Source organism: Vipera berus (assembly GCF_964194415.1).
Source record: "Vipera berus genome assembly, chromosome: 5".
Lineage (NCBI taxonomy): Eukaryota > Metazoa > Chordata > Lepidosauria > Squamata > Viperidae > Vipera > Vipera berus.
The window spans coordinates 89,731,856-89,758,951 of NC_138207.1; the positions used below are offsets into that span (position 1 = coordinate 89,731,856).

Sequence of the window (27,096 nt, forward strand, 5' to 3'; positions counted from 1 at the left end):
ATTTTTTTCACTAATTCTCCAAACCAAAATTCTGTTTCTTACAAATGCCACAAATCAAAGTATTAGCTATGTCTTTAATTTGTAATTTTTTTCCATTCTCATTTCCATTCTCTGACAAACCCTGCTTCACATACATGCCTTTTGCTGAGGAACATTGTAAGGCTTAGTAGGTCTATTTGTACTATAGGTTTGTTCTTCTTTTTCATCATAAAAAGCAAATAAGCCTCTGTTCAAATAAATGCTCCCTGGAAACTCAAACACACAGACACACACACCCCAAAGAAATTGGCAAACTTTGGAACCTCAGTTAAGCCAATTCCTAATTTTTAGCCAAAAAGCCACATTTAGCCACATTTAAGACACCACTTATTTAAAATGGAGCCGAGAAGATTGTTAACCTTCATTGCATAATTGTGCCATAGCAAACAGAACACAAGATGAACCCAAAATACACTTACTTGGATAAAAATTTTTATCTAAAATTTATGTGCTTACTATATATTATTTTGTGAACGATATAGGAAAACCTAGTTTTCAATTTAGTTTATTATTTTTCATTTTTTTGAATTGTGCTATTACTTGATAAGTAACTCAAGGCAGTGAACATACCTAATACTCCTCCCACCTTCCCCACAACAGGCCTATGGGTTGAGGTGAGAGGGAGTGACTGGCCCAAAGTCACTCAGCCAGCTTTCATGTCCAAACCAGGACTAGAACTCATCCTCTCCTAGTTTTTAGGCCAGCACCTTAACTACCACACCAAAGTGGCTTATTTGTTTGCTGCTAGTTGTATCGCCCTGAGCTACTACTTCAACTGTTCTTATCTATGATTACCTCTCTGAGTTCGATTTAAGAGATGAAGAACGAGCGGGCAGCGGCAAAGTGAATGATCTCTTCATTGTCTTGTCTGTGTTGATGGTATCATTCTCACTCTTGGAACGGGGCACTGAAGTTTGTGCTGTTACTGCAAAGGGACATAGTCAGACATGTGTTGTAGGAGAACAAAGGAACTAATATTCCAAAACACAATGGTTTGTTGTACTCTGGGTATATAATGCTTTTTCAACTAGAATAAGATTTATTCAGCACATCATGTAGCTTTCTTTTTCATACAACCTTTAGCACTCATATAACTCATTTCTATGTTAAAATACTTACCTTCTTTGCCAAAAGAGTCCTGTGGAAAATATGAATCAGAATCCTCATCTGAAAAAAACACCATAATTTGCTGTTTAGATATTCTATGATATATTTATGACTATGGCTTCCCCTTCTGCCACTCTATGAATCCAAGTGCAAATTCTATTATCATTTCTGGTAGTTTGATTAATAACAAAGACACTGCATTCTTTACGCAAAAGCAGCCATCAGTACATTGCAAGGAATATATGGATAGGTTATTCATAACTCCAAGAATTAAATACACTCAGTATTCATGTATACTTGAATGCCCACACAGTTTTCATGTCACCCCATTTATTAGGACCTAATAAAGCTTTGTCCTAATAAATATAACTTGAAACTCTTTGAATGTGTACAGGGAAGGCCAAGAGCTGGCCTTTCTCTCTCCATAAGCAGAGGAGATACAGTACATGAAGGCTTCAATGGGGCAACTGCATGAGATCTGGTATACATGTAACATTAAACCAAAATTATGAATAAACTACGGTGATGTGCAAATAACAGCAAATCAAACCAGATGTGTTCAGATATTGCATTAAACTGCAATATAGTATATGAACCAGGCCCCTTTATCAATATTACAATCCAGTCCTATGTACATGTCCTCAAAACTCAGTCCTAATGTATTTAAAATATATACTGATTTATACACAGGTTTGCAGCTGTATTCATTCAAATCATATTCTAAACTATTTTTACAGAAATCATATACATATCTATCACATCAACTTTCCCAGAATCACAGCATTCTTCCTTAATAATAAAAAGGGTACCTGAAAATACCTTGGAATGGAAAATGCAAGTTACTATTCCAATCTCAACCTTTTTAAACTGAATGCCAAAAATACAATGCTAACTCCATAGGCCTTTGTTTATTCAAATTAATATGTCCCAGTGGTCTCATACTCTGGAATTAGAACCAAAATTTTCCATTTACTCTCCTCCCACCTTGCAATGATTCACATGCTCCAAACATTTTCATTTCACTAACTAAGCTTCCAGGTCTATGAAGTATCAAAAAATCCTAGGAAAAGTTTCTTCATAATCCCTCAGTGAAACGTTCCAAACTTCTCATAATACAAGGTAATTTAGCAAGGATGGTCTACACTTAGCAAAACAACACTGCCTCACATTTGAAAACATATATTTTGCGCAGCAGAGCTGATGGAAAATCAGAAAAGAATGAATCTATGGACCTCCAGCCTGCATTTGAGCACTGAACTTTTCAGGCTAAGGAGCCATTTACAAACCACCCAGAGTCACTTTAGGTGAGATGGACAGTGTAGATATTTAATAAAAAAATAAAATTTACAAAGATTTGATCAATAAATATTTTTTACAAACATTCCCACAGGACTGGAAATTAAAGTGCATCCTTTAGTCCAGGGGTCTTCAAACTTGTGGACTTCAACCCAGAATTCCTCAGCCAGTGTGCCTGGCTGAGGAATTCTGGAAGTCCACAAGTCATAAAAGGGCCAAGTTTGAAGACCCCTGCTTTAGTAATTTGCCGCTTACAATTGCCTGATGGTCAAAGAAACTGGGACAGTCTCCAGACCGCCGATCTGATACATTCATGCCATACAAGGAAAGAAATGTGAGAAGCAGAAGGTTCTTAAAGGAATGATAGCAGCAGATTTAGGAATTAAAAACAATTCCACCAGGGATCCTAGCGAGGGACTCAACCAGGCAATTACAGAATGGATGTCACCTGAAATGAAAATACAATGAGGGGAAGACAAGGGTTGCACCTGCTTTCTGAATTCAGTGAAGCAAGGTCTGATCGTCATGGGACCTGCAAAGAGGAGAGCTTCTTCTCCAATACCTCTAGGATTAGCCATACAATCACAACTGCTTAGGTAACTAGACAGTGTTTTTATAAGGTGGCACTGTATCTGGGAAGATTATTACACAAAACTGTAATAAAAACCACTGGTGCCTAGGTTCTTAGAAAACAATGCAGCATATCTTGTTGTCAGATTAATTTTATTTCTGGATCAGGTAATGTCTTGCATACAAAGTAGAAATGCTGTAAAACATCTGACAATGTATGCATGGCATTCTGATTAGCAAGTTATTCAAGTTTGGTTGGGTGAGATTTCTATATATTTAATCCATAGCTGGCCTGAAACTTCACCCAGAATGCTCATCAATGGCTCTTCATCAAGTTGGGAGAGCTACAATGTAAGGTGCCATATGACTCTTTGGTACAGTAAAATACTTACCAGAAAACTGGATAGGGCAACTATGAGACTATGAAGTCAGAAATAAAATTCAAAATGATCTTGATAGATTTTTGTCAGAAGAAGTGGATTGAAATGGAAATAGCAACAAACGCAAACTTACTCACAGGCAAAAAAAACACACAACACACATGCAAATGGAGGATTTCTGGTTTGGGCTACAGTATGAGTGAAAAGGACATTGGAATTGCAGTTGAACACTTACAAGCTAAATATGATTCAACTGGCTGATATGGCTGCTAAAAAAACAAATGGGGCTTTTAGGCCAGTTGTCTTCAAACCTGACCCTTTTATGACTTGTGGACTTCAACTCCCAGAATTCCTCAGCCAGGCACGCTGGATAAGGAATTCTGGGAGTTGAAGTCCACAAGTCATAAAAGGGCCAGGTTTGAAGACCCCTCTTTTAGATATATCAGTAGAAGATGAGGACATCATATTATTTTTCAAGGATCTGGAGGGATACATTATGTAGAAGGGGATGGGACAATTTCCAAGACTTATTAGGTCTGACAATTTTATCTTGTTCCTAATTTATGTGGGGATGCCACTGCTAAGATCAGCTACATCTGTGAACTCTGAAGATAAATGAATGAAATTCATGAAGTTGAATCCTCAGGGGAGGCTCTCATTCATCTTTCCAGTCCATAGAAGAAAGCTCAAAGCAAAGGAATCCTGCAAGTGAATGGCTATGCAAATGCTATTGACAGAAGTAAGCTGAGTTATTGCACTATGATTTGAATAATTTGGATGACTGACGACTGTCATGTAATCAGTTGCATTTCAGGATTGAGAAAAATATTTTTGTTGCAGCAGGGATGGGGGTCCAAACCCTCTGTGGTAGTCCTGGGCCAGCACCTAATTGTAGATCTTCCAATATCCCAAGTAATGCTACCCAAATCTAGTAAGATAAGTGGCATATTATCCAATTTTTATATGTAATCGCCAACTCTTCAGTCCTGCAACCCAGGTCTAGTCTTATATGCAGTTTTGAGCACCACTCAAAAGGGCCAAGGACAAGAAATTGCAAGAGGAGTCCACAGCTATGAAAAAAACTGAAGTAACTCAATTGAGGGGTCATTTGATAACATTGAAGACGATAATCTATTAACAATGATTAGATGTCAATGGAATGTCAGAGACTTCCAGTTTTGCATCATAGCAACGCAGCTGAGGGATTGCGGAGCTCTGCACCCTATGACTGGTTTTGCCTGCCTGGAAACCCTAAATGGGTCAAAAGTCGCCCCGGAGAGGCGAAGGAGGGACACCCCAATGATCACGAAACGATGGTAGTTAATTAGTTTGATCTGGGGGAAGCCCTCCAACCTGACAGGAGAAAGGATAGCTGCACTTCGGTGACTAGCCCAAGCTACATGGTGTGCCTTAAGTGCATTATTTCAGATTGGAGGGTCCAATTTACTGCTAAGTTTTGGAGGGAGTTTGTGAGAATGATTAAGTCTTCCCAGGAGCTCAGTTCTGCTTTTCATCCAAGTACAAATGGATCTGCAGAATGAGCTAACGCAATAGTGGAACAGCACCTGCGTTGCTATGTCAACCATCAGCAAACGAACTGGTCAGAACTCTTGCCATTTGCAGAAGTGGCGTTTAACAGAAGTACTGGTTTCACTCCATTTAAGTTACCCACAGGAGTAGAATTTGTGCCCATTCCAGAATGCCCTCATCCTCTACCACCCTAAGTGACTGGGTGGGTTCCTTTCAGAGGGTTTGGAGTGATGCAAAGGCGGCTTTGAATAAGGCAGCTGAAAGCCAGAAAAGGCAAGCGGATAGAAAGCGAGCTCCGCAGGGGACTTTCCATATAGGGGATAAAGTGTATCTGTCTATTAAATATCTTAAGTTGAAACAAAGTTGCAAGAAGTTATGGAAGAGGTTCATCAGTCCTTTTCCTATTGTAAAAATCATAAATCCAATGACTATAGAATTAAAACTACCAAGGCTGTTAGGTAAAGTTCACCCAGTGTTCCACTTCAGCTTACTGAAGCCACACAGGGGATCCACAACAAGGCCAGTAGGGGAAACAGCCCCAGCCCCAATAGTGGTAGAGGGGGAAATGCATTATGAAGTTAAGCAGATCCTCAATTCTAGAATCCACAAGGGAAAATTGTGATACTTAATCCAATGGGAAGGTCACCCGATGTTGGAAGCTACAGCATGTACAAGTGGATCGTTTAGTGAAGCAATTCCACACTAAATACTCCCAGAAGCCGGGACCAACGTGAGGGGAAACTAACAGGCAATAATGTGCTTCCTTTTGTTTTCCAGGTGCCCTTTTTCTTTTAGGGGACTAGCCTATCATGCTATGAATCCTACTGTCTTTAGGACCGCTGTAGAGCTGCTAGCTTGCCAACAGTTACAGGGGAGGGGGTGGGATGGAAGAATTTGGGATTTACAGGTGCTCCCTATCAGCGTGAGAGCCGAAGACAGTTGAGAGAATGCTTTAACAATAACAATTGCTGGAATTGGACAGTGTGACCTGAACTGTCAGGGGAGGGAAAGTTTTGCTCTTTTAATTATCTGTTTCCTGCCTTAGTTTCAGAGTTAGCTTTTCTTCAAACTTGCCAGATTGTTTATGCCTAATAAAGTTAACATTGGAGCTTATCATGTGTTTTGCTTGGTTGGGCTTTTCAGCCAGAATATGACACTGTGACCTTTTCCTGACCAGGAGGGATCACCCCGTTAATCTCCCAGTTACACTACTGCAACTCAGAAGCTGCAGTGGCATAGAACATGACTATCCACTTGCTGTCTAGTACTAACCAACCTGGCAGAATAATGCCTGTATTACAAGAGTTCTATTAGTTGCCTGTAGGTTTTGAGGCCCAATTCAAGATAATGGACTAAAAAGTCCTTTAAAATTTGGGCTTTCTTATCTTTGGTACTATGCTCTTCAATAGAACATTCTGCTTTGTGCAGTCCAGCCTGAAGGCACTGATGTGAATGGGATCTCCCCAGTGGTGGGATTCAAATACCTGAACAACCGGTTCTCTTATTGGATGTAGGCCTGGGCCTCCGAGGCCTAGAACAGACTACTGGAAGTGGCTTCCACGCACTTCTGGCAGGCTGTTCTAGGCCTGGCAGGCCTCCTGCAGGCCTCCCAAGTCTAGAATGGACTTCCGGGAGTGGCATCCATGCACTTCCAGTGGGCCGTTCTAGGCTTGGGATGCCTCCTCCAGACCTCCCAGGCCTAGACTGGACTTCCAGAAGCAGCATGCATTCAGCAAAATTTAGCTACCAGTTCTACTGAACTGGTGCAAACCGGCTGAATCCCACCACTGGATCTCCCCAAGAGATCAGGATAGGGGGTGGATGATGATGGCCTCCTCCACAGCTGCCTTCTCATTTTAGAATAGCTTGGCCCCCAAAGTCATTGTCCTGTCTTTTAAAAAGACAATGAAAACTGTAAATTATCAGTTACACAAATGGAAGACCTTCATTAGGTAATAGCAGTAGTAAGGAATAGCCTTGCATGTGTTCTTCTGCTTTTATAACTGTAAGTCATCTAGAGCCTAATGAGTAGCTCTAGTTTTAAGTTGCTAAATAGGTACTCAATCGGCAGCAGTTACAAACCTTACCTAAAGCTACCTCTGTCATGAAACAAGGAAAACCAGTTGCTTAGACATGTCACTTTATCTGATGAAAGATAAGTGACAGTGACCCTCCACTCTCATTTGCCCCACTTAATCATCAGAGGAAATACCTTTTTCAACTAGCCTAATGATTCATCACAGTGAGAAACAACAATTCTGACACCAATGCTATTAATATCAAGATAGGTAGGCTTTTGTACCAAAATATCACCTTTGAGCCATCCAATGTCAAGTATTCTAACTGCTGGATTGGGAACCTCTTCTTCAACATGGCAAAGAAGTATGTCTGACCCAAACTTTGTTTGGATTAAAAATGTGGTCCACCATGAGTCACTAGACTAGACCCATCTTCTCAATCTGGGCAACTTTTAAGACACATGGTCTTCAACTCCAGAATTCCCCATGGCTGGCTGGGGAGTTGTAGTCTACACATTTTAAAGTTGCACTACTAGGCCAATAATATTCAAAGTAGCTTAAGTCTTCCAGGGATTAGCCTTTGGTAGAAGATGCCATAGCTTCGTCTGTATCTATAAGAATGCTATGGGTAACAACTTTCCATTTCAGAATTGGATGCAACTCTGTTATTTCATAGAAAGTAGATCACTTGAAATATGAATACTGTACACAATTTTTAATAGGGAATACTGTCCTGTAGATGTGGGTGACACACAAAACATGCTGGATCTTGCAACCATCACTGCTGCACTGGCCTTGCCCTAGGTAAAGGAGGCCTTGACAAATATGCATTCAAGATTTTTCATTCCATTTAATAAGAATGTGTGTCTTTATGGTCTGGTATCCATGTGCTATGTGATTTCAGATGCCTGGATAACTATCTTGAACTGACAATACAAACCACAGAAAATCCAAGCTCCACAACATTAATTAGAGCGAGGCAAAGCTAAGAAAGAGGTTGTATCATTGAAGATGTAAGAGCAAAAAGCAATTGGCAACTACAATTAAAAGACAGCAAAGGAGACTAGGCAACTACAAAAACTCTGGCTGGAAAATTAATAAAGCAGAAGCTTGTTCAAAAGCAAAAGTCAATGGATCTTAACAAATTACCTTCAGATCTAGGGCTAGGAGTAGACACAGGAAACTGGTAAGTAGGAGAATAAGGATTTTGTTCTGCAGCAGAGAAAAGCAGTGGGGTTGGAGAGCAGCCATGCTTAAATGGAGGAACTTCATCCCTTCTCAATTTTCTATCCCATTATGTTTTTGTATCCCACTTCACTACTAATATTCACTACTCCCAAGAGAGAGCAGAAGGTCTCCATCAATACAAAACAAGGAGACAATCGGAATAGCATTCAATTTTTAATGAGTCATATTGTAGTATGACAGATTAAACTATGGTTAGCCAAACACAAAACAAGATATATTCTTGCTAAACTTATGGTACCTTTGCTTTGGGGTTGAATAGCAGGAAGCTCAGGGAATATGTAGGTAGGGCAATAAGGGTTTTCTTCAGGAGGGTCTGTGCAGGAAGAGCACATTTCAAAAAAAAGAACAGAGAGGAAATATATACTGTAAATGGAGTGGGATATATTAGGGGAAACTCCTAATACACACAACCTGGACAGGGTTGCCATCCCTCAAAAATGCATAATTTAGTCTTAGGCTGCCCCTCCAGTTCAGCCATGGGCAGCATATCAGCACAGAGTGCTTTTCATGCATTCCAAGATGGTTTGTCTCAAATTAACCAGTCCTTAGTGCTAAATTGGTAGGCACAGAAATCTTGCAGTTTTGGTATCAATTCTGATTCAACTTAAGGAAAGAGGATTTCCTTTAGAAATGCTTCCAAAGGAGAATTCTCTTTGGTAGAGTGTGATAGTTCAGCATACATTTAGTTGCAAATTGGCCAAAGGTATGTGTGAATGCGTGATACGATGCACTCCTGAGGGTAGGAAATGGGGTTAGGACTACTTAGTTACCTGGTTAGAATCCTGGTTCTCCTTGCTATAGGTTCTGGGAGAATTTTCCACTGGCAGCTATGGGAGAATTCCGTCTCAGAACTAGCAGCTGTTTTTTGAGGGAGGTATAGGGGAGGAGACTTCTTGGGGAGAAAGTTTAAAGCCACATCCTGAATTCATTTTAGCTGCCTTCTTACACCACCACCCCCCACTAAACCAGAATATTCCATCCCAAAATAAATAGGTAAGTAGATAGACAGAATATTTTAAATTACGGTAGGTATACCTTTTGTCAATCTGTGGATTTGTTTGAACATTATCTTGTACCAGTCCTTGGATCGCTCTGAATTCTAATTGAAAAAGAAAGATAACACAGCATTTGAAAAGACTGAAACATCCATTCAACTATGGTATCTTACATCTATTACCTTATGTTAATAATTTCTGCTCATCATAGGCTCCCTGGAAAATCTGGAGATGCGAAAGACCTGTTTTTTCAACTGTGGGGTTTTGGACTGTTCTAGTGATTAATCAAGAAATGTATGGGACACAGAAAGTTTTAGGAAGGCAAGTCCGTCCTAAATTTCCAATTTTAACGGTGGTGTTTTGCCAATGTAATTCTAATACAAGTATGGAGTTCTTGCAGTTCTGCAGATGTTGCTACAGCACCAACCATCACAACCAACAGTACCATCAGAGACATCTACAGGTTCCACATCATTGTACTAATTTCATTCAAATCTCTTCATTAAATGCTGTCCATTTCACTTCTTGTTATTTCTCAAGCTGTTTGTTGACTGCTTATAATATTACTTCATTTGATTTGTCTAAATCAGAATCTTTAGTGTTTGTGATCTCTGACACTGATTATGTTCTTTTTAGCTGTTTTATCAAACTGCATGTTCAATGTCATATCAGTCCACCCAATTAATACTATGATAGTAGAATGTCAAATGTAAAAATGGCCAATAAACACATATTACATGGCTCTTCACACCAATGCTACAGGCAGTCTTGCTATCACACATTTAGGACCAAAACCTAGGCAATATTAAAGTAATGTGAATTGGTATAGCTGTTGTAAGAACCGATTACTTGTAATTGTAGATCTTCAAGTGGTTATCTGTGAATTCACACTTTGGGGTTCTAGATCTGGGCAAAAATCTGTGTGGAATTTTTAAGATCCTGGAATCTTCAGAGAATGTAGCTTAGCAAAGCAGGGATTCACTAACTTTGGATGATCACCAAACATCTGAAAGCAAGGTTAATCATTTCTACAGGCAAGTGGGGAAAACTGAAGTCACAGATAACCATTAAAAGAGCTTCCAAATTCTTTTTGAATAAATTCTATACTGTTGAGCTACACTAAATACCACTTAGCTCTTGTGACAGCATCAGTTTTAGGCACCAAAATAACAACGATCAATTTCTAGATTGTATTATTGCTTTGGCACTGGCTCTGTCACTTATCTCCATAGCTGGTTGGATGGTTGATGGCCTTTAGAAACTTTGATGTCCTGAGAAAGGTAACACTATATCATTCTTCTCCTCAAAATAAATTTTCAAATTTAGTCTTTGACCACTAACCTCCATACCCACAACCATCTATGGTAGTTTGAATTAATAGTTATAGCCTTTGGAACATTTGGAGGCTTTGTTGTTGTTAGTTGCGAAGTCGTGTCCGACCCATCGCGACCCCATCGACAACATTCCTTCAGGCCTCCCTGTCCTCTACCATCTTCTGGAGTCCATTTAAGTCCATTTGGAGGCTTATGTTGAAGGATAACTACATTTCATGAGGATTTGTACAATTTAGACCAGTGGTTCCCAACCTTTTCTATACCGTCCCACCCAGAACGCTTCTGATATATTCTTGCACCCCTTACAAAAGTTGGAAATAACAGCAACTAATTATGCATATACACTATAATTTTGAAAACCCAAGTTTTTGCACCCCGTGGAATATCATCTCGGACCCCCAGGGGGTTCCTGGTGGACTAAGGATACATGAAGTACTAGGGTTGAAGGGTTTTGTATAGCTCACCAGCATGCTGTTTTTCACAGTTGGGTGATACGGTTCCAAAATCTGGTTCCCTTTTTCACATTTGTGGAAGATTTTAGAGAGCAAAATGAGTGCTTATTTCACCTGATAAAACTCCAGAAACCCACCTTCCAAAATGGGTTTTGGCATAATTCACTCTTGTAGCATGGCCTTCCAAATGTCACATAAAATTTGGTCTAGCCCTCAATCTGACAAAATACATGCCAGCCAAATAACAGGTTATCCAAATCTTGAGCTTCCTTAAAACCATCCGGATGTGCATCCATTTAAATTAAAGGAAAATAGCACCTTAAGTTTACATTCTTTTTTTATTAGAGGAAGGGACGTTTGTTTCTTTGATTCATCCAAGATTACATCAAGAGCTGCCAGGCTCCACATACCAGCTGCCAGCCAGAAACTCTTCCTAAATTCTGACACAATTGCCATGTGTCATCATGCAGGAATACATCTAGAGAAGAATCTGCCACAGTAGCAGCTGCACAAGGAATGTTCCAGAGCTTGTCCCTTGCTTGTTTAGATTTGCTACACATTTCAGGCCACCTCTACGTGGCACTAGCAAAAAAAGTCTACATGAAATTGATGGCTAGATGTCTAGATGGCTGCTGAGGCACTGAGCATCTTATGTAGATCCATCTCTGTCTTCCCTTCTCTGTCTGTGGAAGGGCAGGGGAGCATGTGAGAGTAGATATAGGCACATCAATCAAAGTAACTTTTAATCATTTCAGGATTTTGTTGGAGGAGAAGGCAGCCTCTTTGTTAATCTAAATCAGGGGTGTCAAACTGCCGGCCCACAGGCCAGATGTGTCATCCGGAAGCCGCACCCACCCCATTGCTGGCAATGGCAAAACTGTCCCGATACGTTGCACGATGTCGTGAGTTTGACATGATCTACATGGTTACATAGTTTTCACTGAAGTTATCCACTTCTTGCTCCTTATATTTTTTAAGATATTCAGCAAAGTAAAGCAAGGTTTTGCTTCTTCACAGCATGCTGGATTGCTTCCACATGGTTCTCTATCATCTCTGTTTCTATCTCTGGTAGTCTGATTCCTACCCTCCTTGCAGCTCATGAGCCTGACATGGGGCTGCTTCTGACCTTTGCTAAATCTTTTGCACTGAGCACTGGAAACACTAGCAAGCTGGCCCCCATTTGATGCCAATCCATGCAACTGATCCGTAGCTTGGAAGCAAACAACAGGAAGACGTTAAAAGGAGTTCTAATAGTTTGTGGGTTATGCTGTTGCTGCCACAGCACAAATTACCTCAGTTTAAAAGGAAATTGCTGTATTTTCTACACATCTTCCCCATACCCTTCATGTCTCTGACTTTGACTTATAGGTAAAGAAGTGGAGGGAAGCTGTAAAGAGGAATGGATAGACAGAGAGAGACAGAGACAGACAGACAGTTAGTTAGTTAGTCTCTGCCTGGTGGCTACAGAGGGAGATACTGTCCCACATGGAGGATGGTCTTCCAGGAAACTCAAGAGAATAACTTCCCTGTGAAAGTCTGGGCAGGGCAAAAGGGTTAGTCATCAGGCAATCTTAATGGAGGGGGATCTGGGGAAATAAGACTGCAAAGGGCTGTAATTCCCTGAGCTTAGGGTGGTGCTGTTACATCCCATCCAAAGAGTGCTATCCAATGCATGGAACCTGACAAGAATCTCAAGAGATTATTGACTGATGGCTGAGGATCTGTGGTTTTTTTGGCGTAGGAGTTTTGTGATTCTTGCCATGCAAGCAATCTAAGCACACCCTCATAGGGGCACCCGACCCCTGATTTAAAGGCAGGTTGCTATATTTCTGTGACTTCCTTTGGAGGGCACCACGTTGTCCTCAGAGGCCTAATAAGAAAGAGGAAAATCTCCAAAAGCAACCAAGGACAGGGGAAGTTGCCATCCTTTTGGACTGTAGTAAGGTACTATTAGGAAATATATGGATTACCGGGGGGAAAAACCACAATTGCATGCATATATTTTCAACACATTTTTGAGAAACTTACCTTCTGATTCCAAAGTCTGGAAATTCAGGGATTTTTTTTTAAAGACAGAATATTTATTTCATGTACAAATGCTAAATGGATTTACATCATGACAATATCTAACAAAACAATTTATAGGCTGAAATTTGACTATAACAAAAAATAGACAATCAGAAATGAATTGATACAACAGGGAAATATTTCAAATTTCCTTACTCTTAGTGGAATGCCTATGGAATCCAAAGTATCATCAGCCATATGCTGAGAATTATTGACAATTCTCTTCTGTTCTTCTACTGCATCTTCTGTGCTTGGATTTAATTTTTGTTGAACAGATGTACCATCTACTTTATCAGCGACTGGTGGATCAGGCACTGGATCTGTAAACAAAAGTAGCAGTCACCATTGTTATAAAATGTTTAACATCACAACCTTGGGGAAATACAAATGAAGTATCTTATTGATTTTTAAAAGAATGTAATTTTCAAAATGACTGAATAAAGAAGGAATTTTAGAAAAGAAAGTATCTGTTACATATTTCCTTTAACAGTGCATTCTAACTATTTTGCAGAATATATTGTTTTAAACTATTCACTGAATCTCAGATCAAAAAGCACCACATAGGCAAGCACCACATAGACCTAGCAACAGTTAATTTCTCTAATGTAACTGTTACTACAATGCAGCAGTCTTTAAGCTCCACCTCTGCCAGATTCTAGGGAAAGATTTCTGGGAAGGGGGAAGGATCATAAGCTGACTCATCCAAAATGCATCAAGTTTCAGCAAACTGTGATAATGCAGTGTAGCATGCACTGGAAAAAAGCAACATACTCATGCTTAAGAACATACACGATGAGCTCAAGAACAGTATTCTAAATGGAAATTAAACTTGTGAAGCCAGTTTTCATGCAATATAGTCTGCATTCATCCCAGAGTATCATGAGCAAATCCATCCCAGAGCTAATTAGCGGAATCTTTTAACATACTTTTATGTATTGTTCTGGACTAGTTCCCCTCAACAACAACTAACATTTTAAATAAATAAAGATTGATTCCACCCACTTTTGAATGTGATCTTAATAAATTCTTGATGATTTTGAAAATGTTGGATGCCAATACAGAAAAGTATCAGTCATTCTGGCAAACTGGGAATGGACTATCAGAACTAGGCTGCAAAAATCCATATAATCATTAGGTACAAACAGAGAGGACACTTTGCTGATATTTCATAATCTGTGGCTTGGATATATGGGTGATATTTCAAGCTCTTTTTAAATGATGGGCCCAGTGTCTTCTTTTTCCCAAGATTGCCTTGTGGAATTCTAGAGAAAAGTAGCATAAATATGTCGCAGTCACTGAAAAAAGTACAATTCCTCTACCCCTGAATTGCAGCTCTTCCTTTACAGATTCACTAATGATACTCTATTAGATAAAAAGCACTTGACTGAATACAGCAGCAGAAACATCAATAGCTAGAAATAGCGTAACAATATTTGGGGCATCATACCTGCAAGGCTACTAAGCCTTTTTTGCTGCTCTGCTGTGAGAAAGAGAGGAGGGGAAAAGACAAATAAATTGTTGAAACCATGATTACCCTCAACTCTTTATAAAACACTCACAATCTGTTGAACAAAATCTCAAGAGCTTGAATACCCCATCCCCATTAGCATTTCATCAAAACCAATATTTCTAACCCCTTGCCCTTCAAATAAAAGTGCTGAGCAAGAGTTCCATATATAATGAATGAGTAACATGTTCACATATTTGATTCAAACAAATTGACATACCGTATATACTTGAGTATAAGCCGAATTTTTCAGCCCACTTTTTGGGCTGAAAAATTCCACTTCGGCTTATACTCCAGTCAACAAAAAAAACTTACCGAGGACTTGTGCGCGGCCGAGGCTTTGGTGCTTCCGGGATCGCGCGCACCTCTCCCAAGCCACCGCCATCCGGAGACCTGCCGACGTTTGGGGAGGTTTGGGTGCCTCCCCAAACCTCGGCAGGTCTCCGTTCCTCCGCGCAGACCTGCCGACGTTTGGGGAGGTTTGGGCGCCTCCCCAAACCTCCCCAAACCCCGGCAGGTCTCCGTTCCTCCGCGCAGACCTGCCGACGTTTGGGGAGGTTTGGGCGCCTCCCCAAACCTCCCCAAACCTCGGCAGGTCTCCCTCCTGCCGACGTTTGGGGAGGTTTGGGCGCCTCCCCAAACCTCGGCAGGTCTCCGTTCCTCCGCGCAGACCTGCCGACGTTTGGGGAGGTTTGGGCGCCTCCCCAAACCTCGGCAGGTCTCCGTTCCTCCTGCCGACGTTTGGGGAGGTTTGGGCGCCTCCCCAAACCTCCCCAAACCTCGGCAGGTCTCCGTTCCTCCGCGCAGACCTGCCGACGTTTGGGGAGGTTTGGGCGCCTCCCCAAACCTCCCCAAACCTCGGCAGGTCTCCGTTCCTCCTGCCGACCTTTGGGGAGGTTTGGGCGCCTCCCCAAACCTCCCCAAACCTCGGCAGGTCTCCGTTCCTCCGCGCAGACCTGCCGACCTTTGGGGAGGTTTGGGTGCCTCCCCAAACCTCCCCAAACCTCGGCAGGTCTCCGTTCCTCCTGCCGACCTTTGGGGAGGTTTGGGCGCCTCCCCAAACCTCCCCAAACCTCGGCAGGTCTCCGTTCCTCCTGCCGACCTTTGGGGAGGTTTGGGCGCCTCCCCAAACCTCCCCAAACCTCGGCAGGTCTCCGTTCCTCCTGCCGACCTTTGGGGAGGTTTGGGCGCCTCCCCAAACCTCCCCAAACCTCGGCAGGTCTCCGTTCCTCCTGCCGACCTTTGGGGAGGTTTGGGCGCCTCCCCAAACCTCCCCAAACCTCGGCAGGTCTCCGTTCCTCCTGCCGACCTTTGGGGAGGTTTGGGCGCCTCCCCAAACCTCGGCAGGTCTCCGTTCCTCCTGCCGACCTTTGGGGAGGTTTGGGCGCCTCCCCAAACCTCCCCAAACCTCGGCAGGTCTCCGTTCCTCCTGCCGACCTTTGGGGAGGTTTGGGCGCCTCCCCAAACCTCCCCAAACCTCGGCAGGTCTCCGTTCCTCCTGCCGACCTTTGGGGAGGTTTGGGCGCCTCCCCAAACCTCCCCAAACCTCGGCAGGTCTCCGTTCCTCCTGCCGACCTTTGGGGAGGTTTGGGCGCCTCCCCAAACCTCCCCAAACCTCGGCAGGTCTCCGTTCCTCCTGCCGACCTTTGGGGAGGTTTGGGCGCCACCCCAAACCTAGGCAGGTCTCCGTTCCTCCTGACGACCTTTGGGGAGGTTTGGGCGCCACCCCAAACCTAGGCAGGTCTCCGTTCCTCCGCGCAGACCTTTGGGGAGGTTTGGGGAGGCGCCCAAACCTCCCCAAAGGTCGGCAGGAGGAACGGAGACCTGCCGAGGTTTGGGGAGGTTTGGGGAGGCGCCCAAACCTCCCCAAACGTCGGCAGGTCTGCGCGGAGGAACGGAGACCTGCCGAGGTTTGGGGAGGCGCCCAAACCTCCCCAAAGGTCGGCAGGAGGAACGGAGACCTGCCGAGGTTTGGGGAGGTTTGGGGAGGCGCCCAAACCTCCCCAAAGGTCGGCAGGAGGAACGGAGACCTGCCGAGGTTTGGGGAGGTTTGGGGAGGCGCCCAAACCTCCCCAAAGGTCGGCAGGAGGAACGGAGACCTGCCGAGGTTTGGGGAGGTTTGGGGAGGCGCCCAAACCTCCCCAAAGGTCGGCAGGTCTGCGCGGAGGAACGGAGACCTGCCGAGGTTTGGGGAGGCGCCCAAACCTCCCCAAAGGTCGGCAGGAGGAACGGAGACCTGCCGAGGTTTGGGGAGGTTTGGGGAGGCACCCAAACCTCCCCAAACGTCGGCAGGAGGAACGGAGACCTGCCGAGGTTTGGGGAGGTTTGGGGAGGCGCCCAAACCTCCCCAAAGGTCGGCAGGAGGAACGGAGACCTGCCGAGGTTTGGGGAGGTTTGGGGAGGCGCCCAAACCTCCCCAAACGTCGGCAGGTCTGCGCGGAGGAACGGAGACCTGCCGAGGTTTGGGGAGGCGCCCAAACCTCCCCAAAGGTCGGCAGGAGGAACGGAGACCTGCCAAGGTTTGGGGAGGTTTGGGGAGGCGCCCAAACCTCCCCAAAGGTCGGCAGGTCTGCGCGGAGGAACGGAGACCTGCCGAGGTTTGGGGAGGCGCCCAAACCTCCCCAAAGGTCGGCAGGAGGAACGGAGACCTGCCGAGGTTTGGGGAGGTTTGGGGAGGCGCCCAAACCTCCCCAAAGGTCGGCAGGAGGAACGGAGACCTGCCGAGGTTTGGGGAGGTTTGGGGAGGCGCCCAAACCTCCCCAAACGTCGGCAGGTCTGCGCGGAGGAACGGAGACCTGCCGAGGTTTGGGGAGGCGCCCAAACCTCCTCAAAGGTCGGCAGGAGGAACGGAGACCTGCCGAGGTTTGGCGAGGTTTGGGGAGGCGCCCAAACCTCCCCAAAGGTCGGCAGGAGGAACGGAGACCTGCCGAGGTTTGGGGAGGTTTGGGGAGGCGCCCAAACCTCCCCAAAGGTCGGCAGGAGGAACGGAGACCTGCCGAGGTTTGGGGAGGTTTGGGGAGGCGCCCAAACCTCCCCAAAGGTCTGCGCAGAGGAACGGAGACCTGCCGAGGTTTGGGGAGGCACCCAAACCTCCCCAAAGGTCGGCAGGAGGAACGGAGACCTGCCGAGGTTTGGGGAGGTTTGGGGAGGCGCCCAAACCTCCCCAAACGTCGGCAGGTCTGCGCGGAGGAACAGAGACCTGCCGAGGTTTGGGGAGGTTTGGGGAGGCGCCCAAACCTCCCCAAAGGTCGGCAGGAGGAACGGAGACCTGCCGAGGTTTGGGGAGGTTTGGGGAGGCGCCCAAACCTCCCCAAAGGTCGGCAGGTCTGCGCGGAGGAACGGAGACCTGCCGACGTTTGGGGAGGTTTGGGGAGGTGCGCGCGATCCTGGAAGCACCGAAGCCTCGGCCGCGCGCAAGTCCTCGGTAAGCTCCGGGCGGTCACTTGCTTCGCGTCTCCTGAGGGAAGGGGGGGCGACTGGAGCGGGCGTGTTTCCTCGCCTGCTGGGCGCCGCGATTTGCCCGGGGAACACGCGGGCCCCGAATGGCAGCGTGGAGCGAGGAAGCGGACAGCCAGGGCTTCCCCGAGAGCCGCGGCCACACAGGGTATTCCTGTGTATTCAGGCTTGCAAAATGGCGGATCGAGCCTCTGCTGGCGGCAGAGGCTTGCAGAACGGCGGATCGGCTTATACTCGAGTCAATAACTTTTTCCAGTTTTTGGGGGTGAAATTGGGGGTCTCGGCTTATACTCGAGTCGGCTTATACTCAAGTATATACGGTACATACATTTTTTTCACAATTTCAGAAGGCTAAAAATCCCTAAGAACTTTCCAAGTGCTTCATAGACATTATCCTTGCTGGAAGCTACAACACTAACTTGCTACCAGCAATATGGGCACTGAAGCCCAAAACATTGGGACAGCACAAAACAGTCCATACACACTAATGGGGACTAAGTCTGAGTAAGGATGTCTTGCCTTACAAGGTCCCCATATATGTTTTATTCAAGAATAATTATATATGGTGCACATTCCGAGCAACATATAGCTGCACCTTTATTGAATTAAGTGAGATGCAAGATTCCAACTGGAACATTTAATATGTACGATCAAAAATATTTATTCTGGTTTATTGAGGTGGAAGCTATTTGTGATTCTTAGAATAGAATCTGGTCTCAAGATTCTTCCCTACTTTTACTGATCAATCCCAATTTACTGATCAATCCTGATTTATTTGCAAGCCAGTTTATATCTGTATTCACCAGACCAAAAGTAATGTTGATAAATGTTTGGTATATTCTTTGGTAAGTGTGCAACAGTATCCCATAAATGGATATTTAATTCACAACAGCTCCAAATAAGTCCTTGTGATCTAAAACCAAACATTTTTTAAGATCCAAAGGTTCAGCAATACCAGATCCAAACATAACCAGCCCATAAGAGTCAACATCTTCAATCATCATTCTCCAAATGAAGAAAGGTTATAGCAAAGAGACGAGAACTACCCTCCGTAGAACTTTAAATCTGAAGACAAGACAGCAAAGTCTTTCTCATAGAACTTCATGAAATCACAAAGGGACAAGTTCTAAGCATCTCTGATACTCCACAAGTAAAGAAAGCCATCATAAATAGACCATCAGGCAGCTTATGAAAGCTTAGGTTGAAAAACAAGGCCTTATTTTAGAGTTTATGTCATCTTTGAACAGCTGAATGCTCTTGAACATAACAGTTGGTCCTCCAGTTACAGAAGCAATTGGGACTGAGATTGCCATCATCAAGGGATGTGGTTGTAAAATGCAATGTCACATGACCAAAGGCAACCCAGTCCCAGTTATTGTTGTAACCCATGATGCAGGGTTGCTAAGCAGGAAGTGAGGAAGTCACAGGCAGTGCTTTTTTTGTTATAGAACGCACTGGAACAGAGTTCCGGGACCTTTTTTGAACAGATTTTCCAAGTTTTAAAAGTAACTTTTGAAAATTTGATGTTTGGTTCACGTGGACTTGAATTGCCCTGTCAAGTGTAGCAGGTTGGCAGCAAAATCATTAAAATGGTGCATGCGGGCTGCTTGTGTGTCGAGTCCGATGTATGCGTACTTCGTCTGCACTGGTTGTGATGGCGCTGCTCGGCTTGTGGCACTGCTCGGCTTATGGCACTGCTCGGCTTGTGACTGGTTGTGTGGTCGTGTGCTGAGTGCTTACTGCTGGCGGCGACCATTATATTTCGTTACACAACTGACGTCTATGGGTGTGTGTACAGTGACTGACTACGTGCGAAAGATAATTTCTTTCTTTTAAAAAATCATTGGTGAATTGAAAGTCTTTTTTAAATTTGTAATGTAAAATTTACTATGAACATTTGCCTTAAATACAATAAATTAAATTTGTGTTAAGAACTGAATATATAATTTTTTTAAATAAAAGGTTAACAAGATGTGAGTTCTGGCACCTTTTTTCTTACAAAAAAAGCACTGGTCACAAGTAAGGTATTGCACAGGGGGAAAGGTCGTCCTGGGAGGCCTAATGCAGGCTAAAGGTATGCAGTGTGGCACAAGCTCAGGGAGGCTAGGAAATAAGGGCACAATATGCATGCATTCATGTGAATGAGCTCAAGGAAGGTGGGGAAAACAGAGTGCAGAGAGGCCAGGGAAAGAGGGCATGGGGTATGTGTGTGCAAGCTAAGAAAGGCCGGGGGACAGAAGGAGACTTACCAAATGACTTGCAATCTTCCCTGCTGGCTTCCCACTGGCTTTGTTTATGAGAAGCTGGCTGGGAAGATTACAAATGATGATCATGTGATCACAGAGACATTGCAATGGCTGGAACTTCAAGGACTGTTCATAAATCCTGTGTTCAGCACCGCTGTAACTTCCAATAGTTGCTGAACAAATGGCCATAACTGGAGGACTACCTGTGGACAGACTGGAGCAGAAGGCAATCTCTCTAATTCACTTTCTGAGTGAAGTCAGATGACTAGTAATGGTTTGTTTTTGTTTTGTTTTAGTAGAGATGGAAGCCTGCCAAATAATACGGTGTCTGGATTAAGAGAAGCAGCATAACATTCTTCAGAGGAATGAATGGAAGTAGTTTCAGACTATTTACATTAGGCTTACATAAGGTTTTTACCTTCCATTTTCCCTGTACTTAAGGAGTGGTAGATGGAAAGAAGTTAAAGGAAGATTTTCACATTTCTTACAGTTATGATGTCTTTCACATCATGATCATCACATGACTTTGGGGGAGGACCATAGCCCAGCTGTTTGTTCAGGCTGCACAGAACAAATGTAAATGAGCAGCCTACTTCTTCCTCTAAAAATAATGCCACGCTTAATCATGAGAAAAAGGTATCAAGTTATAGACATGGGCTGAAATTTATCCTAGCTGATTCCTGCTACTCATTTTAGCATGCAGATTCCATCTTCTGAGTTCTGCAATGGAATTAAGCATTTTACTATCTTCATGATGGCCACAATTAATTGAATGGGCTTCACAGAAGATATTGATGTAAAAAATGTAATATTCTGTAAGATCACACTGAGTGCTGTGCCTTTCAAACATGCACATGAGCAAATTATTTCTTTCCTTTCCCTTCCCTTCCCAGTTTGTAAGATCTTTAGAAGCCAGAGTAAAGGCAAGACAAAAAGTAACTGGAAAAAAATAAGATGAAAGGAAGAGTTGCAGGGAATGGACAAAAAAGGTAAAAAAGTAGAACCCCAAAGTTAATTGTCCTTTCAAAAAACAGAATGCAGAAGTTGTGTCCTGGACAGAGACAGGAAAAGACTTGGAGATAAACTTGCTGTTAAATTAGCAGAGACGTCTGTCTTATGATTCCTAACGTTCCTTAAGCATAGGACAGCACAAAACAACTATTGGAAGTCTCATTCTTACTAAACAAATCACATTCATTTCTCTATAATTACAACAAAATCTCCTACATCTTATACAGTATTATGTCAGTTTCAGAGTTTTAAATACAGCTTGGTCTCTAAACATTAAAACAGGAAGGCACTTTTCAGCCTATGGACCCAGAACCTAAAGGCAATCCATCTATTCCGTCATCTCTTATGTCCTCCTCCTATGACTATAAATATACATTTCTCATCAGCTGGTAAGAAACAAAACATCTGCTGTATAACAGCACATAAGAACAATTATAAACAGAAAAAAAATTGCTCTAGTGGTTAAAGCTCCAGGCTAGAAACCTGAAGACTCTAAATCAGGGGTCTTCAAACTTGTCCCTTTTATGATTTGAGGACTTCAACTCCAGAATTCCTCAGCCAGGCATGCTAGCTGAGGAATTCTGGGAGTTGGAAGTCCACAAGTCTTTAACTGGCCAAGGCTGAAGACCCCTGCTCTAAATTCTAATGCTGCCTTAGTCATGAAAGAGACTGGGTGATTTTGCACCAGTCACTCTTTTTCAGCCCAACCCACCTCACAGGGTGGTAGTTGTGGGGAAAACAGGAGGAGGAAGTAGTATTAGCTTTGTTTGTCACCTTGAGTTATTTATAAAAATAATAAAGATGGGATGTAAATATGGCAGAATGTACAATGGAAGTTAAGTGAGATTGCCTTTTATGTTTGGTTTGGTATTTTGATTAGCATTATATTATCTAGATACTTTTGGCACTTTTTTGTCTGTTACTTTGTGATTTTCTTTGTCCCTTAGGAAATGTCCCTATTCTGGGAAGTTTGGAGTTTCTTCCATTTCATGACAGCGTCCCCATCACCATATAATAATTCTAGCAAAATATGAACCAGGAAGAAGAGGGGTTTTCATTTTACCTCTGTTGTGCTGCAGAAGGACAATTGTAGGGTTGACAATTGTGGTGGAAGGGTAAGCACCCAAAGATTTGTTGATCGTCATTGAGACAGCAGGGCCACCACTGGGCTTAGGGGCTTCATGTGGCTGGGGGTAGGTATCCTGAAACACACAAGTGTGAAGATCATTACCACATAAGATTGCTGAGGACCACTTTGGCAATGAAAAAAACAAACAAGCAAATGGAACAGTTTAACAGAACCCACCAGCCCAAGAAGTTGATTTCACACAACATCTTTCTTGGTGCACATACAGAAAAAAAGATGAGTAATTACATTCTGGGCCAGAAAAGGGGAAAGTGAATACACAGAGTTGGTGGCAGGAGTGATTGTTTGTGCACATGCTAGCCTCATGCTTGATGAGCTCTCTCTACTTTAGAAAGAAGATTGGCAATACTATTTGCAAGGAATTAGCCAGCAGGATGTTAGTAAAACCAGTAGTATGCGAGGGAGGAAGAATGTAGAGTCAGTCAGGACAAAGACATTCCAGTTGGGAGACTGATAAAAAAAAACCTGGTCAGTCACAACCAGTGGCAGAATCTCTTCATTTGTGGTGATAGAAATACACTTACTGGTTCAAGCATCCAACAGTCTGAGCCCATATAGTCATTCTGAAGCTTGAAACCCAAAATATATGGAAGTGTTTTTCCAAGCTGAGACAGAAGGCAACTATTTAAAGGATTCTGCACAGATAATCCGTAATTGTTGACTTGTATTTTGCTGGTGCTCCAAAATAAGTTATCTAACCTTGACCAGTTCAGCAGCTGCTACTATCCGAGATTCAGTGAAGCGATACCAGGAGACAGAACACTGGGGGACAGGCAGAGTGGCCGTGCGAGAACACAGCTAAGTGAGCTGCTATTCTGGACTGGACTCTGCTTCTAGGAAGTTCTCCCGTAGGACCGCCCTGGGTCCTACGGGAGAAGGGCGGCATATAAGTTTAATAAATAATAATAATAATAATAATAAGAGACCATGAGAGGGGAAAACTGAAAGAACCTGTGACTGGAGGCTGATCCTCTTACTGGCAAGGATTCATCTGGATCCCTGAATTTGAGATCCCAGCCCACCTCACTGTAGTTCAAGTGTGCTATGTTTGTGCTTCAACCTTGCTTGCCTGTCTCTGTGATTCAAGGATGAAGGGAAGCATCATTCACAGTGGCAAAAACCTTTCATTGACTGAAAATCTGATTGCAAAAGTGTCCAAGACTGAAGGGCAGTACCATCTGTTAATAGTTATAGTAGCAGAAACAGAAGCAGCTTCAGTCCCATATTGGCACATTAGTAAGTCACGTTCAAGCATGCCAACTTCTCTGGGGCATGTTTAGTTGCATTGCCAGATGCTACTGATTGGTTCACCTATCATACTTAGATGAGAGCTTGAGACATTCCAAGGGTTGGGTGACCAACCCCGGCATACACAGACCTGTAAGAGGTACCCATCAGGATCCTCAGTAACAGTTCTCCAGATAGTAGCATGTTGACACACTTATCACTTGTGCGGATTTGATGGAGCACCTTGTCTTTTTTAACCCGAACTTCTTCCTGATGGACTTTCCCAATCTAACACAGCACTGAATCTTAAGACCTGCATACTTCCAACATATAACTGATGGTAAGGTTGTCCCTCCAATACTAACTTATCTGGGTCATACTCTTAACTAGACCTTGTAAAACAAAAGAAATGTTACTCTCATAAAAGTGGAATATCAGGTTGCATGGACTCTGTACTCAAATCTCATATCACTAGCACTCTTGGCTACAAAAGATTTCCCGAGAAGAATGAGATCCATGGGCAATTTCCCTAATAACACAATTTTAGTCACCATAGTTATTTAGGCGGTAAACATCAACATCCCCTACAAACATCGACTTCAAACCATTAAGAACATCATCACGAACATCATCACTAATACCAGTACACCATGCCTAGCCATTAGACTGTGGGACTTTGCATTCACCCTTAACCACTTCACCTTTGGTAATAATGTATACCTGCAAATCAGTGGCCCAGCCATGGACAGACACATCACTCCTCACTCCAAGTGCTTGAACTTGACCTAGAGTCTACCATGCCAATATGGGGACTGAAGATGCTCCTGTTTCTGCTACTATAACTATTAGCAGATGATATTGCCCTTCAATCTTGTTTGCAATCAGATTTTCAGTCAATGAAAGGTTATTGTCACGGTTGACCCAGAACAATCCTTTCTCAAGGGTTATTTGTCTCGCGTGTAACCAGAATCTGCATAAGCACCTGTCTTCCTTTCTTCCCTCTGGCCCCACTGCATTACAATTTGATGGCTGCAGCTCATGAAACCTTATCCCTTACAATTTGTGAGTTGAAAAATGTGCTATCAGACTCCTTCCAATCCATAACTAGACAATGGTTCATCTGAATGAATCACATTGAGTCTTTACTTATAGAAGAGACTGATGTGGCTGAATGGCTCATTACCCTTTGACTGATGCTGTTCACATTTTGAGATAATTGGATGTCTCTTTCTCAGGGCTAGAGCAGTACTGTAATGATGCTCACAGGTAATGGAGACCCTGTACATTCCTTAGTCTCTGCACCACCTCAAATGTAGTAGATCTCAGACACACTCCTTCAATCCTCAATGCTCTTGGCTTGCTCCTTTGGCCCTTCCACAACCATAACACAGCTAATAGTGATGCTCAAGTGGGATGAGTTGATTATGAGGCCACACATACCCACATATGGTGTGGATGAAAGAGATGCTTTGGTCCAGAGAGAAAAGGACATTGAAACCTCTTATCATTGCTTGTCTGCCAAAAAGGGCAAGGTGTGGGAAGTTGGATTTTATGTATATGTTTGTCTGTATGCATCCTGCAAAAGAAAACAGGTGTGGCAGATAAATAAAACTTGCATAAACTATTACTTTCAAAAAGGGTTGATAATACTATGAGGATGCAAACCCAAAGAGTGTTAAACATGATGAGGCTTTGCATGTATTAGTTTCATTTATACAGATTTATATTCTGCCCATTCCCAAATGGTTTTAGAATTTACTGATGGAGAAACTGAAATTCAAAACCAGCAACACAATCCTCCTAAACATTTCTTAAAGGCTTGAATAAAAATACTGGTTTTCAAGCCCACTAAGAGCAGTTTGTTCCATGATGAAGCCCCACCATGGATAAAGAATAATTTAATATTGCTTGTAAATATAGCAGAGCTGCTACATCCAATCACCACCCTTTCTACTGCACCCTGGTCATATTTCTGATCCACCTTCAAAGGCTACTCCACAAATAATGCATTGCACATTTCCTAACATTCCTGGCACAGTATGTTCTAAGGATAGGAAAGGCAATCTGTCCTAAGACATCAGATACTTCCATCTAACTCAATCCCAGTGGTATGCTAGAGAGCAACTTAGGCCTGTTGCCTTTAGCTAAATAGGATGTTTTATGGCTGGCTCTAAGACAGCCATTTTGTGAACAGGTAGGTTTTCTGTCATAATCATTTTGAGTGGGTCCACTTCACACCCTTGTTGCAACCTCCCTAAATTTTGCACTCCTAACCTAATCCATGAATAATAAAGCTCGCCTGGCTCAAGATCTGGATAACTTCCCAGGATATCTCCAGCAAGAACATATCTAAGGAAGGCCCTTCCTGCTCCTGTGTCATTTAGGATGATCCTTTTCTCCCTTCAGAGAGAAGCGAAATCTTCTCTGTGCCATCTCTGGATGAAAACAATTCTTTTCTCTCCTTGCAACAGATCTGATTCAATTATTTTTTTTCTGTGCAGAAAGAAAGATATGGATGTAACACTTCCATGGAGAAAGGTTATGCCCTGTAGACAAGGATCTCCTGAGGAGATTGGAAAAACTCATGGACAATTAATCCAGATGCTCCTCATTCATGATCTAAGGCTTCTATCATTTTTTTAATCCCATTTATATCCCTTCTCCGAAGACTCAGGGCGGCTTACAATCTAAAAAGCACAAATCAATGTGCTTAGAAATAGCCTTCATTCTATGTATATGCCTGCTTATTAGGGCTTTCGGGTGGCCCCAAGCGGCATTTTTACAAAGTCAGCTTATTGCCCTCAACAGTCTGGGTCCTCATTTTACCTACCTCGGAAGGATGGAAGGCTGAGTCAACCTTGAGCCTGGTGGGACTCGAACCTGCACTAATTGCAGGCAGCTGGTGTTACTTAAGGAGGTATTAGCCCACTGCTCCACCAAGGCTCTTTTGGCTGTAATATGCTGGTTACAGCTAAATGCATAGAGCTTTTAAATATGAAAAAAGAGGGAAGAACAGAATTGAATATTATATGAAAGAGTTTTGAGGCCAGAAGAGACAAACGATATACATGCCACAGAACAGAAGCAAAATTTCATGCCACTATCAAAAAGTGCCAAAGTCCAGGTTTGGTTTGCCAGTGAAAGGTGATTTCAACCTGGGTATACTTATTTAGCAGTAGACTCAGCATGGGTGCAATAAGGCTTACTGTTTGAAAGACCATTCCTGTGCTTTCAGTCGCCAAAATGCTGCTTGAGGTTTCTGTGGCTGGAGGGATCAGTAGAGGAGGTGGTGATGAGAGTGAAGGCAGTTTTGCATGAGTGTGTAGCACAGTCTGAGGTGAAAACAATGGGTGCTGGTGGTTGGGAGTTTTCTGAAGGTGAGGGGGAATGAAATCATCTAGCGTTGGAAGGGCCAGAAGGAAACCAGGAGACACGTTGTTTGAAATTTCTAAACCTTGGTCAAAAT

General features: G+C 43.3%; 1 protein-coding gene across 2 annotated transcripts in view; it reads right to left on the bottom strand.

Annotated features, from left to right (window-relative positions):
- Positions 1-27,096, bottom strand: part of SORBS1 (sorbin and SH3 domain containing 1) — a 129,942-nt gene that overhangs the window by 39,143 nt on the left and 63,703 nt on the right. For both annotated transcript variants that reach the window (XM_081329682.1, XM_081329683.1), the window contains exons 7-15: positions 26,837-27,096; positions 22,320-22,458; positions 14,484-14,516; positions 13,193-13,356; positions 9,224-9,287; positions 8,427-8,501; positions 8,090-8,152; positions 1,159-1,206; positions 835-964 (exon numbers count right to left, since the gene is read on the bottom strand). The exon at positions 26,837-27,096 is cut by the window's right edge and continues 118 nt beyond it. In XM_081329682.1, the coding sequence (XP_081185808.1) occupies positions 835-964; positions 1,159-1,206; positions 8,090-8,152; positions 8,427-8,501; positions 9,224-9,287; positions 13,193-13,356; positions 14,484-14,516; positions 22,320-22,458; positions 26,837-27,096 (976 nt within the window). The remainder of the gene's footprint in view (positions 1-834; positions 965-1,158; positions 1,207-8,089; positions 8,153-8,426; positions 8,502-9,223; positions 9,288-13,192; positions 13,357-14,483; positions 14,517-22,319; positions 22,459-26,836) is intronic.